The sequence below is a fragment of the Onychostruthus taczanowskii genome, unplaced genomic scaffold (assembly GCF_017590055.1).
Source record: "Onychostruthus taczanowskii isolate IOZ18803 unplaced genomic scaffold, ASM1759005v1 scaffold38, whole genome shotgun sequence".
NCBI lineage: Eukaryota > Metazoa > Chordata > Aves > Passeriformes > Passeridae > Onychostruthus > Onychostruthus taczanowskii.
In genome coordinates, this window is record NW_024501237.1 from 7,407,139 (window position 1) to 7,421,866 (window position 14,728).

The 14,728-nt window shown below is 37.3% G+C and overlaps 1 protein-coding gene across 8 annotated transcripts in view; it reads left to right on the top strand.

Annotated features, from left to right (window-relative positions):
• The window catches only part of INPP4B (inositol polyphosphate-4-phosphatase type II B), a 319,336-nt gene that overhangs the window by 246,376 nt on the left and 58,232 nt on the right, over positions 1-14,728 (top strand). For all 8 annotated transcript variants that reach the window (XM_041411957.1, XM_041411958.1, XM_041411961.1 and 5 more), the window contains 2 exons: positions 2,489-2,633; positions 13,238-13,410. In XM_041411957.1, coding sequence (XP_041267891.1) covers positions 2,489-2,633; positions 13,238-13,410 — 318 coding nt within the window. The remainder of the gene's footprint in view (positions 1-2,488; positions 2,634-13,237; positions 13,411-14,728) is intronic.

The window sequence follows — 14,728 nt, forward strand, 5'->3', positions numbered from 1 at the left end:
ACTTAAGAGACTGCTAGACTGTATTTTGTCCTTTAACCTGGCACATGCTATAAAGTGATCACTTGTGAGATTATTCACAGGCAGATTGAAAGTAGACTGCTTAAGAAGATGAAAGGTCAGTGCTAGGCTACAGAAAAATATTCTGGAAATAGTAAAGGATGACAATATGAAGTGGATTAATTTCTTCTCATGGAGAATCATAGAAAGCTACGCTAATTGGAAACTGCATTTTTACTTGAGAATTGTTCCTGCCAAACTGTGGAATTTCAACAGCCTTCTTAATAAATGTGACTGCCTTTGGTGGAGACAGAATAACATCTCAATGAATGATAGATACCTCTGCATTTACTATCTGCCCACAATCCCAGGTACCTCCTATGTGGAGAAAAAGAGCTGTGAGACAGCCCCTTGCTCCCTGTCAGTTGTTTGTATATAAAAAAGCCAGATACATGATAATAAGAGTGAGCTTTCTTCCAACAGATGTTTATGAATTTTGCTTCTAAACCCGCAGGGAATGCTTGTGGGAATGTTGCATAGACATAATCTCAATGCTGGGTTAATAGTTGGCTTTAAAAAAGAAAACTGCTCTTTCCAATGCGAAACAAGGGTTCATATTTGTGTTGCTTGTGCAATAACTCCAGATGCCAGCCTCTCTGAGCTCAGTTGCATATTCCTCAGCAACTTCAGTAACTGGAAGCTCTGAACCTCTCTGATACTCTCTGGAGGATTCTTCATAGAATCCTTCTCCCCAGAATTGTGGGTGGTAAAAATCAGTAGTTTCACAAATATTCTAAATGTTTTTTCAGGATTGCTTGAGGTGCATATAGGCTTTTGACGGAATCTATACCTGCCCTCTGTCTTTTGACTTTTAATTGTATCTAATTGTATGTGAATATCAAATACTCATGTGTCTAATGTTTTATTTCATGTACAGGTGCAGATATTTCCACATTACATTGTACATGCAGCACTTTAAACAGTTGTAGAATAAATGCAGTTCTGCTTGGGTGTGACCAACTTCTTTCCTCTTGTAAATCAACAGTACCTTTTTCATAGTATGGTTAAAGCAGGTTTATTTAGGGAGAAAATGAAACCATTGTTTCCATGTTCACCTATAAACTGGATGCTCACTTGTCCTTAAAGCTGACCACAAGAATGCTCCAGGAATCAGGTTTGAGGAGCTGGAGGAGAGGAACTCTGATGTACAGGTTGGGAAAGTCCATGCTTCTGTCTGTGGGCCCATGTGTTGTCTTGTAGGTCAGGATGCCACTTGTCACAGGTTGTGTCCTCAAGAGGAGGGAACAAGGAAAGATAAGATCTGTCTAGTCAGGCTGAAGTGTGGCACATAGTTGAAAAGTAACATTATATTTAAATGTTTGCCTCAGTAGTAGTAGTAGTAGTTCTAGATTTGCCTCCGCTCAAAATCCGAGGGTTGCCATTTATATGGAACTATGGTATTTCTCTGAATTCTCAGTTTTCTTTAACCTTCTCTTATTCTGGCACTGTAAAATACAAAATAAAGTAGTGATGTTATATTCCCATTTTTAACCCTCAAGCAAACTCTGGTTGCTCTGCAATATTTTCAGAATGACTCATCATTGAAACATGTACTTGGAGGGGGGAGGGTGGTTTCTGTGGATTTGTTATGTTTTGGTTTTAGTCTGATTGTGTGTCTTGTGTACAGCCTCATTTCTTGTATGACTTGTTTTTTTTCTTCTTATTCAGTGCTGCAAAAGTAGATGCAAAAGCTTTGATTTCTGCAGCATCCAGCACCTGAAGGACCCTCCCTTTATCTCTGTCCCATAACAACTCTTTCTTATGTTCCATATTATTTCTTTTGTTCCTGGCTCGTACAGAATTTTTTCTACCACTCTATTACTTCTGTAATTCTCCTATTAAAAACTGTTAATTGCGATGGTTGCAGTTTATGTGAGAGGTGAGGAATGATACTGAAATGGTGTTACCTAATAAATATGCCATGACAGCAAGTTTCTCATTCTAGTCCTTGACTTTAGCATTTACTTCAGCAGACTAACTGATGTGATAAAATACAGGATATGTTAAATTATCAAAAAGAGGTTATTACATACTGTGACAAAACTGGCCCATGCAAGGTTTGATTTGGCAAGGCATTGAGTGTGTACTCTTAAGGTATCATCTAAATAGACAAGCTGTTCAGTTTCTTGCTATTAGACCCCAAACTTTGTCTGCATTTTTATGTCATGTTTGAAGCACTTGTTCTCCAGTGCCTAAAACCATAAGAGTTTGGGTTCATTTACACTGTAAGAAAAATCTCCATGAAAAAGTCTCAGGTTGGTAATAGGCTGAAGGATGAGAGGAACAGTCATATGCTGACATCTAATTTTTCTAGTAATTTGCACGTCTGTCTCAGCTTGAGGGGTTAATAAGTTACTATTGTCTCCTCTTTTTTTTTTTTTTTTTTTTTTCAATTCTTCAGTAACATGCACTGATAATCTGCTCTTTTCAGGACAGGGTGTGGGCCAATGTGGGAAAGAGTTTGAACTGCCTTATTGCCATGGTGGACAGATTGCTTGAAAAAGACAACATCAGCAACATTAAAGAGGGTGAAAATGAGCCTTCAGCAGCAGATTGCAAGGTGTTGCATACAGGAGGTAAGCAACACCCCCTAATTTTTTATTTTTTAATCATTGACAAGAGTCAGTAAAAATCTACAAAGCAACAGAAAAGTCATCTAGAGAAGACTCCATAGTATCTTTGATGAGAGTGCTAATAGCAAGGTATTCACACTTGTAGGGAAGTTATGTGTCAAAGTACAGCTTTAATATGTGCTCAGACTGCTTGCCATGCTCAGTTGTTTGTGCGAGAGTGAACCTTTTGCGACCACAACATTTTCTTTTTATAGGCCAATGTAATATAATTTACTTTATGTTTTACTTGCATGTAGTATTTTGAGGAAAAAAAAAAATTGGACTGTGTCTTACCCCATAGAAAACTTGTATGGAAAGGTGAACATTCTGTATCAGTGTCATTCTCCTGCAAATGCTTCCACTTTTCTGAGGTGATACACTGATTTTTATTTTCTGATTTGATAAAATTCATGTTTACCTGGATATACTTGCCAGCCTGTGTCAAAAGGTCAAGTGGAATAATTCCATGGGATGATGTAAAGAAAATTTTGTACATGGTGGGTCCTTGTCACTTTCTGATCTTCACCTTCTGATCTTCTGATCTTCTCCTATGGCTTATTCATGTTTGCATTCTTGATGCAGGAATTAGATCTGCTCAGTAAGTCTGATGAGACTTTCTGGTCTGAAAGTGTGTTGCAATAAATGAAACAGATCCTTAGTGATAGTGGTGGTAGTCCTAATGCAAGGAAATCAGAGCCAACCTTTGTGCCACTCTTCAGCTAAATAAAACAACTCTCCTTACAAAACAACAAACCAACACAACTACTTTACTTTATGGAGGTTTGTATAGTTTCAATTGTTTTTTTTTTTCATTGTGCATTTTATCCTGTATCTTCCCTTACATGTTCTCCACAGAATTTAATTACATCGTTTTATCTAAAGAGTTTTAAAGTTATCAGTACTCACTTGTAATTTCTTTCTTACATAACAAGAATTAAAATTACTTTTTTAACTTTATGTCATTTGTGTAGTACTGGTGAGTTCTGTGAATTCTGGTTGTAGTATTGATTTTTAATGCAACTGTAACATCTGTATTTTACCAGTGTGAGAGGTTTGTGCTGGAGTCCTGGAATCATTTTCAGCGCAAGATGTGTTGGACTTGATTTTGTATGATTAGTCCAGAGAGCAACTTATTCCTTATCTGTTTGGTTCTCTAAGTTTCTGTCTACCAGGCATGTAATGTTAGCGAGGAAGGTAATATAATCTCTGTTCTCTAGTGAAGGCTTGCAGGTGAAAAATATCAACACAGCTTTCTATACCTTTCCTGCCTTCCTCAGAGAAGGTACAAACATTTAACAGCTAGGTAGGTGTGGTTTTGAACTGGGAAGAATCCTTAGATGGTGAACTCAAACATATTCTTTGTGATTAAAAGAGAAAAACTGAATATTGTTCTTGTTCCTAACTCCCTTCTCTTCCCCATGGTGCTAACAAGCTGTCCTGCTATTGTTAGAAGTCCAACATGTCTTGTAGAAATGCTTTGCAGGTAAAGTGGCAGTAGTACACTTTTCCCCAAACACTCCCCCAAGTGACTGCAGTGCATTTGTGTGTATATGCATTGACATACATGTTGTGGGTTTTGTCTGTATTTCATAGTTGTGGAACAAAAGTTCTGATTTCCATACCTCCTTCCTCTATCAGGAAAAAAAAAGGTATGAATTAGGATAATTATTTTGGAATGCTTTCTGACATGACTAGTTCATGCCAGCATGAACTTTTACATAATTTCCTTTACTCTCTTCAACCCCCTGAACATCTCCTCTGCTATATGCCATGTTATGGATTTAACCAGTTCATTTGAGTCTCTCATTCTACTGTGATCCTAGCTTTGATTCAGGCTCACACCCTACACAGGCAAATGGAATACTGGTTTGAGCTTTTAGGTCACAAGACAAAAAAAAAAAAAAAAAAAAAAAAAAAAAAAAAAAAAAAAGTTGCATAATTTTAAGTGCTATAATAAGCAGCCATCAAGTAGAATGAAATGTAGCTCTTGTTTTAGCAATAATAATAACAGTAATGTTTAGAAAATTATAGATGAGTTTCATCCAGCTGAGAAGTTGTCTTCTGGAGCTGGTGGGCCAAGGACACAAAAAATATCCAACTGCTATGGTGCTGGAATACATCCTTCCTTTTTTCTTCGTTTCAGAGCCATCCCTATTTCTCTTGAATCAGTACAGTTGTCCTTCGGTGAGTGCAGTCAGTGCTTTTGTTAAGCTGTCCCGGAAGTTCTGTAATACTCCCTCACATGAAAACTGCAGAGATTTGTGGGGCAGACTGTTGTGTTTTCATGTTCTTCTTGAGTAAGAAATCATTTTAGGAATGCCTTGGACAGTTTATAGGACTTTCATGGTCATATAGAGATGGAGATGTTTTAAAATTGCTTTCTTTTATAGGACTAACTTGAAAGATGGAGCTTTCTGAAGAGCTGTCCAGGTGTGTGCCAAAGTTGGTTCCCTAATGATTTTCAAAACTTGGGGGCAGAAATTTTTCATGCTTGACTTCTCTATGAGAGTGTGGGTTTAGATGTTTGTTTTTTTCTGCATCTCCCTCTCTGAAATTTAACATGAAACCATAAGGGTGCACTGTGAAGCACATACAAAGAGGTTGAGATTCCAAGTTTACAGTTACAAATTTGGCCTTAATTCTGCTTAATTTTAAACTTGAAGCCTGGTTGTGGGTTCACAGCATTTTCCTAGATACAAAATCACACCGTGTGTACACACATAGATACATTTCTAAAATTACAGACTTTTGTGCTACTTAAAATTCACAAATGTGACATAAATTAAAAGCTTGCCACATCTTGCTTATATATTATACATAATGTATAATGTATTTCATTAATGCTGCAAATATATGGGCACAGATTGATCTTTGACTCTGAAACTGCTTCAGTTAATCCTCAGAGAAATTGGGCTGCTTTTGTAAGGAAAAAGAATGTAGAATTTTGGACAAAATATTGATAAGTATGCCTTGAAGTATGGGATAAAATTTTTGCTTATTTAGTGAACCTGACTGGATTCTTGTATCATATAGCAACGAAAAACCTTTCAAAGAATGCACACCTGTTCATTTTAGATGATAGAAAATGTTATGACATTAATTTGATGCAATAGCATCTTCATATAATTATAGATGTTGTTGTAACATATATTCAGAGTTTCCTAAAGTAGGTTTATATTTGCAGTCTCAGTGACTGCAATTGTGGCATTGTGTGATCTTACTCTTTTTTTTTTTTTTTCCCAAACACGTTTATATTTGTTGTTTGGAATCTTTGTAATTGGAAATGTTGGAGCACTTTTTCTCTCCTGTACTCTGCCTTTCAATGTGAATTATACCTTCCTTAGCCTTAACTTTTCATGCAGTCTGACCTTTGAGTGTATTCTAAAGACTGAATTTGAGTTACAGTTACCAAGGTAACATGCTATGGTTTCATCAGCTGCAGGATTATGAATCGTCTGCAGGATAAATCAGGAAGAGTAAAAGAATTTTTAAGGAGAGGGGGTTTTTTGGTTGTTCTTGTAACTCTAGTCTGGTTTGCCTTGGAGAAATATGTGACAACATTAAATTGTTTTTACTTTTGCCTTTTCATTTGCCATGAGCATTGGAACGTGAAAGCCTGTCCCTGCAGCATTAAAGGTGCCAGTGAAACACAGCAGTTTGCTTTTGTGCTTACACAGCCCCTGACAGATCTCCGTGTTTGGCTGCTGAAAGTGGCTGTTTCCATCTGCTTCTTGTACCATCCCATCAGAGCTCCCACCCAGCTGTTCCTTCACTGGCTCTGGGTGAGAACTCCCTAATTTGATACATACAGGATCCACCACATTATCACAAACAATTTGAGTTGCCAGTGTGATTGCACCTGGATTTTGCCTTTAAGTGAATTATGGAGTCGTAAGCTGTGTGAATTGGCCTTTGATAACCTTCAGCATAGGTTTGCAAAGAGCACCAGGGGAGTGTTGCCACATTTCCTATCTGGAATTAGAGGAAACCTCTGTTCAAACGCACATTGCTACAGACATATGTGGGTTAATTTTTCTTGTATTATCTCATACCTGTTTGGGACAATATAAGTCTAGATTCAAAATTTCTGACTTTAAGTGCCCTGGGAATGAGCACTGCATCCTTTCAGCGCATCCCTTCCAATGCAATGCTGGTAGAAGTGGGAAATAAAGCCATGTTCTAGTTTTATTTGCATCTTCAGAAAAGCTTTTATATTAAAATATTGTTTAGTCAGGGAGATGAAAATTTTTTGTGTGGTCTGTGTCCTTGAGTAGCAGACATAATTTATTTAGAGCAATCATATGTTAAAAGATTTCTCTTCCCTTCCTCTTCCTCCCATTTTCCCTTCCTTTACTTTTAAGCTTGTCTTTGCATGAATTTTACTTATGCCTTTTTTTTCCCCCTTTTCCCTCTCACTTTTGTGTCATCATTTTCTTTTTGATAGGATCCTTATCTGGGCTGAATGTAGCCCAGAAATACAAGACAACCCCTTCAGCAGTATTTTCGCTAAGTACTTTAGCTAAAAACAGAAGCTGAAAAGTATGTAAAGGAAAGAAAGATTATTTAACTGAACCAACAAATTAAAACAAGATATCAGAATATTTAGTAGCACACCATTCACAGGACATTCCTATGTTTAAAATGTATTAGATTTCCTTAGCTTTGTCTTTTACTACCTTTGTCTTCCCTTTCTGTTTTCACTGTGATTAAATGTGCTGGGATACTTGTGTATGTATGATTGGATGGTTTCGGGTTTAACTATTAATCCATGTGACAGTGTAGAAAATCTTGGATGATTGCAATGGAATTATAAATCCCAAGAATTCAAAATTTCTGGACACCCAAACTGTGCAAAGTAAACTGCTGCTTTAAAGTGCAGGAATACTAGGAAAACTTATTCAGGTTTTTATTGTTCCTGCAAATTATGAGTACAAAGCCTCCTCCTTTTTCAAAGAGCTTAGCCCTCAGCTGGAGTTAAACTGAGCTCCAAGAGCTTAGTGGCAAAATATAGAAATAAGGCACTGATCTTTTTATGGTGCAAAGTTGAATATGTGAAATCTTCTAAATTAGTGTTTTTAAACCTCCTTTTTAAAAAATATAAATTAAAAGACTGCTCCTGTCCTATGCAAGTAAAATCAATTCTGGGTTAATTATTTCACACTGATTTTAGGGATTTACTGCTGCTCTGTGTTGGTTGGTTGGTTTGATTTGCCTCCTTTTTCCTTAAAACAGAGTTTGTCTAGTGTTCACTTTGTGATATCAAGACAACTCATTTATGTTGTTTTACCTCTATTATTTCAATTCTGTCATGGATTATTTTTATGACCAGGCAGTAAGTGATTCATTTAAGTGAAAGGTTACCTCGTGGGTATCTGCTGTTACATTTATATGTCGCATTTATATTTATATATATTACATGTCTGTAGTGGCCTCCTTTGCTTTAAGAGCATGACATTATACATTCTTCTGCATATTTAAGGTTTGGTTTTTTAACTTCACACCATTTAAGTTTTGAAGTGACTTAAAGCCATTATTGGATTTTAGGTGGCACAAATAGCAGTGACAAAAATGGTTTTTTTAATCTGTTGTAGGGCTAAAGGAGATAGGAGTGCTATGCTGAAGCATTCTTTTTGGTTACCAGCATATTTTAATAAGCATTTCAGTGGGCCTGACTTTGAAAAGACCAGGAGCTTGCTTTTCTGCCAAACTTTATCAAATTTAACATGTGGTTTGACATGTTGTAACTTGGATATGAGCATGCAGAACTGACTAGCTGGCTGCTAAGCAGGTCATTTGCCTGTACAGGCCTGTTGATTACAGGAACATGGTACTGAAAGGTATTTTCCAGTAACCAAAGGGCAAACCCTGTCACAGACTGAGCTGCCACCACTCTCTTGGCAATGGACATGGAATATTTACTCAGTGCTTTGCCGAACATGCACTTTTGTTTTAATCTCATTCTAACTGCATAGCGGTGGTACTGTCATCCTTCAGTTTCATCCTTTCATTCTTTAATTTAATATGTTTAGGTTTTTTGCGTTGTTTTAGTTTCCAGTGGCTGACTAACGCTATTTTTGTACTGAGTTTCTTTGCTTCATCAGGAGACTCTGACAGTTCTTCTGGATGCTAAGTGTTCCAAACTGACAGGCTGCCCATGTCATTTTAGCAACCTGACAGTCATCCTGGAGTCTCCTTGTTGCTTCTATTCTTGCTCCTAATCTCTTTTTTTCAGATGTTCACTCATTCAGTTAATTCTTTACCCTTTTCCAAACAATTTTCCACTGTGTTGTGGATACAAATCTTGTGATTTTAATTTAAAAGAAAGTTGAGATCTGAAGACTCAATGTGTGTGAGTCTGTGAATGTGTTAAAAGCAATAATTTGTATAATTCCTTTTCTGAAGTGATTCTACAAAGAAATTCTTTGGAAATAATAATTGGTATTTGGAAATATATTATATTTTAAAATGTATACAAAGTGATTCTACAGTCACTCTAAGAGAAGTCTAGACATGTCAGCTCCCTTTACAAATAATGTCTATATATGAATTGCATTAGTATTATATATGTATGCCTTGCGTACAAAACAATCTTTTTTTCCAAGATCTACTGAATTTACTTGGAGGCTTCAAAATACAGTCTTTATTTGTTCTTTTGTTTCACAAACTTCAGTTTCACAGTGCTTCTCAGTTTCAAGGAACAACTCACAAGCTGCAGTACTTACATATAAGTTGGTGTTACTGCTGGTTTTTTGGACCGTTGTGCATTGTTAATTAATGATTCTCATTCATATTCCTGCTGGAATATTTGCAGCAGGACATCCTGCATAACAAGTGACACAGTGAAATTTAACCAAGCAAAAATTAGGCACCTTTTTTTTATTTCCTAGAATTGGCTTTTCTAAGATCTCAGTCTCTGATACACCTCTTATTTTGATTTTAAATAAAGCATAAGGATGAGAATATACTTGTCCATTCATGAACATTCTTTTTTTTTTCAAGAAACAACGCTATCCCTGTCGCATTTGCCAACTAGCTCCACCTTCTGGGGACTGGACATCCTTATTAACACAATTTCAGTGTGAGCAAGGAGCAGAAGATTGTTTTGGAAAACTTAATCACACAAAGATTCTCCTGTTTACTAGTGACATGTGCAACTCTATATTCTATAATAATTTGTATTTTCTCAGTTGCTAGGGTAAGGTTTTCTACAAACTTATAATTTTTGTTGTTTCCAAAAAGCCAAATACATATGTAAGTAAGGCTCTGTATTATTTGGGACATTAAGTATTCAGTAGGATTTATTTTTAATAAATTTAGTATGAATGTTCTTCAATAAAAACATGACCTTGAGAATTTAAAGTCTTTGAATTCCTTTTAAATGCAACTATTACAGACAAAAACTGCATATGTTGGTAAATTAGTAAGTTAGTATTCCAAACATGTAGTCTCCCCTCAAAAAATGTTGTGAGAAAATTATCTTGAAGCTACCACAAGGTATGTGCAAATTTGGAAAATCATAATAGAAGGTGGTTATCAGTTGTTTACTGCCAACCTAGAAGGCTGCATGGAGAAGAATCCACTTAGATTTGTTCTGGGTCCAGTATTACTCAGTATTTTTATTACTGACTTGCCTTATGAAATATGCATGATGCATATAAAATTTGCAGATGCTTAAAGCTGGGAGAGGCTTTAAGCATTGTGGGAGCAGGATTAGAATGGATTCTGGTGAAACAGAGCACTGAAATATTAGGATGCAGTTCATCCTGCATCCAAAAAGAAATACAAAGTTATGTTCCTGAAGAAACAGAAATCCACAGTGGGTGGACTGGTTAACTGGTAGCTCAGTTAAAACAGATCTAAGTATTATGTGACTTGTGGCCAGTATGTGACCCCCTCTGTTCATAAATTTAAAGAATTATATGGGTTGGAAGGGATCTTAAAGGCCATCTCATTCCATCCAACCCATCTGCAGGAGTTGGGCGGGGGCACCTTCCACTAGACCTGGTTACTCAAAGCCCCAGTCAGCCTGACTTCCTTGAACACTTCCAGGAATGAGGCATTCACAGCTGCTCTGGGCAACCTGTTCCAGTCCCTCATCACCTTCACTGTGAAGAATTTTGTCCTAATATCCAATCTAATCCTACTCTCTTTCAGTTTCAATCCATTCCCCCTTCTCCTGTCCGTACATGCTCTTCTTTTATGAAAAAGGCTGTCAGAAATGCTCTTTAGCCCTGTCTACATAACCTGAAATTGTAATAGCAGGTTCAAGAATTGTAGTTAGTTCTAGAAATTCTGCTTTTTCTGCCCTGGCTATCAGAGTATGTGCCATATCCTTGGCATCTGTATCTGTATCCAGGTCTCCTTTCCCATGTAGGAGGAAGAGATGCCTGCTGTACCTCAAGTCTATTTTGAAATGGCCAAGTATAATATTTTTCATTATTTGCTCAAGTAAGAGGCAGCCAACAAACTGTAGTCTTACCACATACAGCCCTCCTTATTGGTTCAGTGTGCATTACATATTTTGAGTTTATTTTGCTCCTGTTGCTCTTATTGCTATTAATAAAGGATGGTAATTTGACTTGAAAGGAGAGTTTAGATTGCCTGATCTGTCTACACTGACTTCCAGTACATCACACTTTTTTGTCTCCCTTATTTCTAAACTTGTCTGTGTTTTGCAGCAGCCTCTGGTTGTTCTTTTGCTTTTATTCCCTAGAATAAACACCACAGTTAGTCCTTGTTATTTTCTCCTCATGAAGAGGGGAAATCAAGTTGCTGCTCAGCCTTTTTCATCATCCTAAGGAGATTAAATTCTAAATCTTGGTAGCTCTGCCCTGCAAGCTCTCCATTTTTCCAGCAGTCTCTTTAAAACATGTACACCAGACCTTGGCACGCAGTGTGTCATCCTTCTGTTAGTCAATGACGTGTAAAATCACCTGGAGCTTGTACCGGGGGGTGGCTTGTGATCTGTTTTGTTAGGATGACACTCACTTCAGAACTGCTCTTTTCCAGGGAATGCTTCCTCAGTCTGTATTACTCATGGTTAAATATTTGTGACTGTGTTAAAACCCATGTTGTCTGACCACAAAGACAATAAAGGAGCTCAGGTTGTTCTCTGTGCCTGCTCTGTCCTTGTTCCCCTTTCCTGCTCCTTGCTTTTTCTCATTTCTCCCAACTTTGAAAGTTCTCTCCAGTCTTCTTGGCTACAGTTTTATTAATTTATGTGTTTTTCTGGAGCTCAGCCAAATTGACTGGCACCAGTCAGCTGAGTCTTCCTGCCTAAAGAACTTCCTCAGTACTAATGAGTTTTTACTGGCCTGACTCAGAATGTTACCTGAAACAAGATGCTGCTGTCTTGCACCTAATTATAACAGATTTTAATTATCATTGATTCTAATTACACTAATCTACAGAAAACATGAGCCAATTATAGACTGTTGCATTGTCAGTTGTATTCCCAACTTTTATATAGATTCTTCCAGAGTGTTGATTTCCCCCATTTCAAACTGTGCAATGAAACTGAGATGTAGATTCTGAAGGAGGAGGATTTATTTGTTTGTTTTTATTATGTGCTCAACTTAGAGATAGGCAAAGCAACTACAATGCAGGTCTGATGCTATTAAATCCTGCAAAATTCAGGAACAGCTGGGATTATTGGGCAAGTTTGTGGAAGGTGTTCTGATTTTCTTCCATTTCTAGTTATCACTGTTTCATTTGTAATGTATTAAGGAATCACATTTTTCAAGCATTTCACTAGGGTTTTTTTTAATATTTTATATATTATTATTTATAAATAATTTCATATATATATAAATAATATATTTTAATAATTTTTATATTATATATAAATAATATATTTAGTAATAGCATGTATTTTTACAGGGAAAAACATGTTTCAAAATAGTCTACATCTCTCTAATAGAAATAGTTAAAATGAGTTCAATATCTCTAAATATTTAAAGAGGACAACATAGAGAGAAGCTAAAAAAAACCAAAAAGGAATATGATCTAAAGCTTATTATTTTTCCAGCCTGTAGATTAAGCAGGTACCCTTCCAGATACCTATTTGTTATTGTGTTTTGCCCTCCAGCACCCACTTTTTCTTAAATACATGGTTATCCTCTCCATTTTTGCATTTTTGATGCTACTTCACTTCTTACATAGCCAGTTGTTAGTCCTGGAAAGGAGATCTTAATCTCCACTGTATTAATCTTTATGTGCTAAATGAGGATTTGTGTGTTTCCCTGTATACTCTGTCTGTGACACTTAAATACAAGTTTTACAGAGATGCTGGGACTGTTAGAAACGGCCATTGTTTCACAGTGCAGCTGGATTCAGGCTAGGGATTTAACCCCATTCCCAGTGGTAAGATGGAGTCTTACTTATAAGCATGTTCTCCAGTGGCATTTGATTTGATGATCTCCCCATCCCACAGTGGTCTGAGGAGAGCTGCAAGGGTTGTTTTAAAGGGAAAGGTGATCTACACAGCTGCTGCCACCATCCTTCCTAGTGGAAAAGGGTTTTTCACTGCAAGTTTTCCACTTTGGAACAGATGACCTGTTTTGTTCTAGGTGACTGGTATGAGCAGCTGTACCCGCTGGTGATTACACTGAAGGACTGCATGGGAGAGGTGGTGACCAGGGCCAAGCAATCCATGGCGTTTGTCCTGCTCCAGGAACTTGCCTGTGGTTTGCCCCAGTGTTTGATGCTGACCCTAAGAAGAGACATCGTCTTTAGCCAAGCAGTAGGTTGTCTTGTGTCACTTACTTCCTTCTGTTGCTGTTCATAAGTTTACTGTTCATGCCAATGTTTGTGGTTTGTTTGGGTTCTTTTTCTTTGTTTGTTTGGATTTTTTTGTTTTTGATGTTTTGGGGGTTTTGGGGGGGGGTTTTTCCTTCCAATTTGACACAACTTTTCATTTATTTTCCATTCTATTTACCTAAATATTTTATAATGTGGTAAGAAACTAAATAGTAAGTAAAAATTCATAGTACTTCTATCACTAAGTCAGAGAAGCAGGTCGGCAATGGACTGGAAAAGTTGCCTAATCCTGCCTTTGCACAAATAAATATCCAGAAATCTATTTTTAGACTTCCTAGATTATATACTTCTCAAGTCTAGCTTTGACTATATCTTGCTGATATTCATAATCACAGAATCACAGAATAGGTAGTGTTAAGGGACCTCTGGACATCATCCAATTCAACCCCCCTGTCAAGGCAGGGTCACCTAGAGCAGGTGACACAGGAACACACCCAGGTGGGGTTGTAATGTATCCAGAAGGGGGACTCCAAATTCTCCTTGGTCAGCCTGTTCCAGTGCTCTGCCACCCTTAGCGTAAAGAAATTCTTCCTCATGTTGAGGTGGAAGGTCTTGTGTATTAGTTTATGGCCCTTTGCTCCTCATCCTGTCACTGGGGACCACTGAAAAGAATCTGGCACTCACCTTTGAGGTATTTATGTGCATTAATGAGATCCCCTTCAGTCTTCTCTAGACTGAACAGGCCCAGCCCCTGCAGTCTCTACTCATAAGAGAGATGCTCCAGACTGAAATCATCTTTGTATTCCTTCTCTGGACTCTCTCCAGTAGCTCCTTGTCTTTCTTGTCCTAATGAGCCCAGAACACAGCACTCCAGATGCGGCCTCGCGGGGCACTGGCTAGGCAGTGTCCAAGCTAGGAGAGATTTTTTTCTCCTGGTCACCTTGGAAATAGAGAGCAGATTATTTGTTTTCAGTTTGTAGCAGTATTTTAAGTGTTTAAAGACTATTAGCATGTCTTTCCTTAGAACTATCTTCCCTTGGCAAATAACTGAAGCTCTTTATATATTCTCCTGTATATCATGTTTTTTCAGATAGAGTTTTCTCTAAATATTTCACTTAATTTCTCCCTTAAGTTGTATGTTGCAACTGCCAAGGAGATTCAGTTGCATTAGATGTTGAACCACTTTCAAATCCACCATCATTCACATGTTTTATTCACATCATAATTCACAATCTCGCATGTTTAAAGCCTGACAAGTGAGGTTCTGGTCTGATTTATGTCAGTGTAAATTACATATAGTG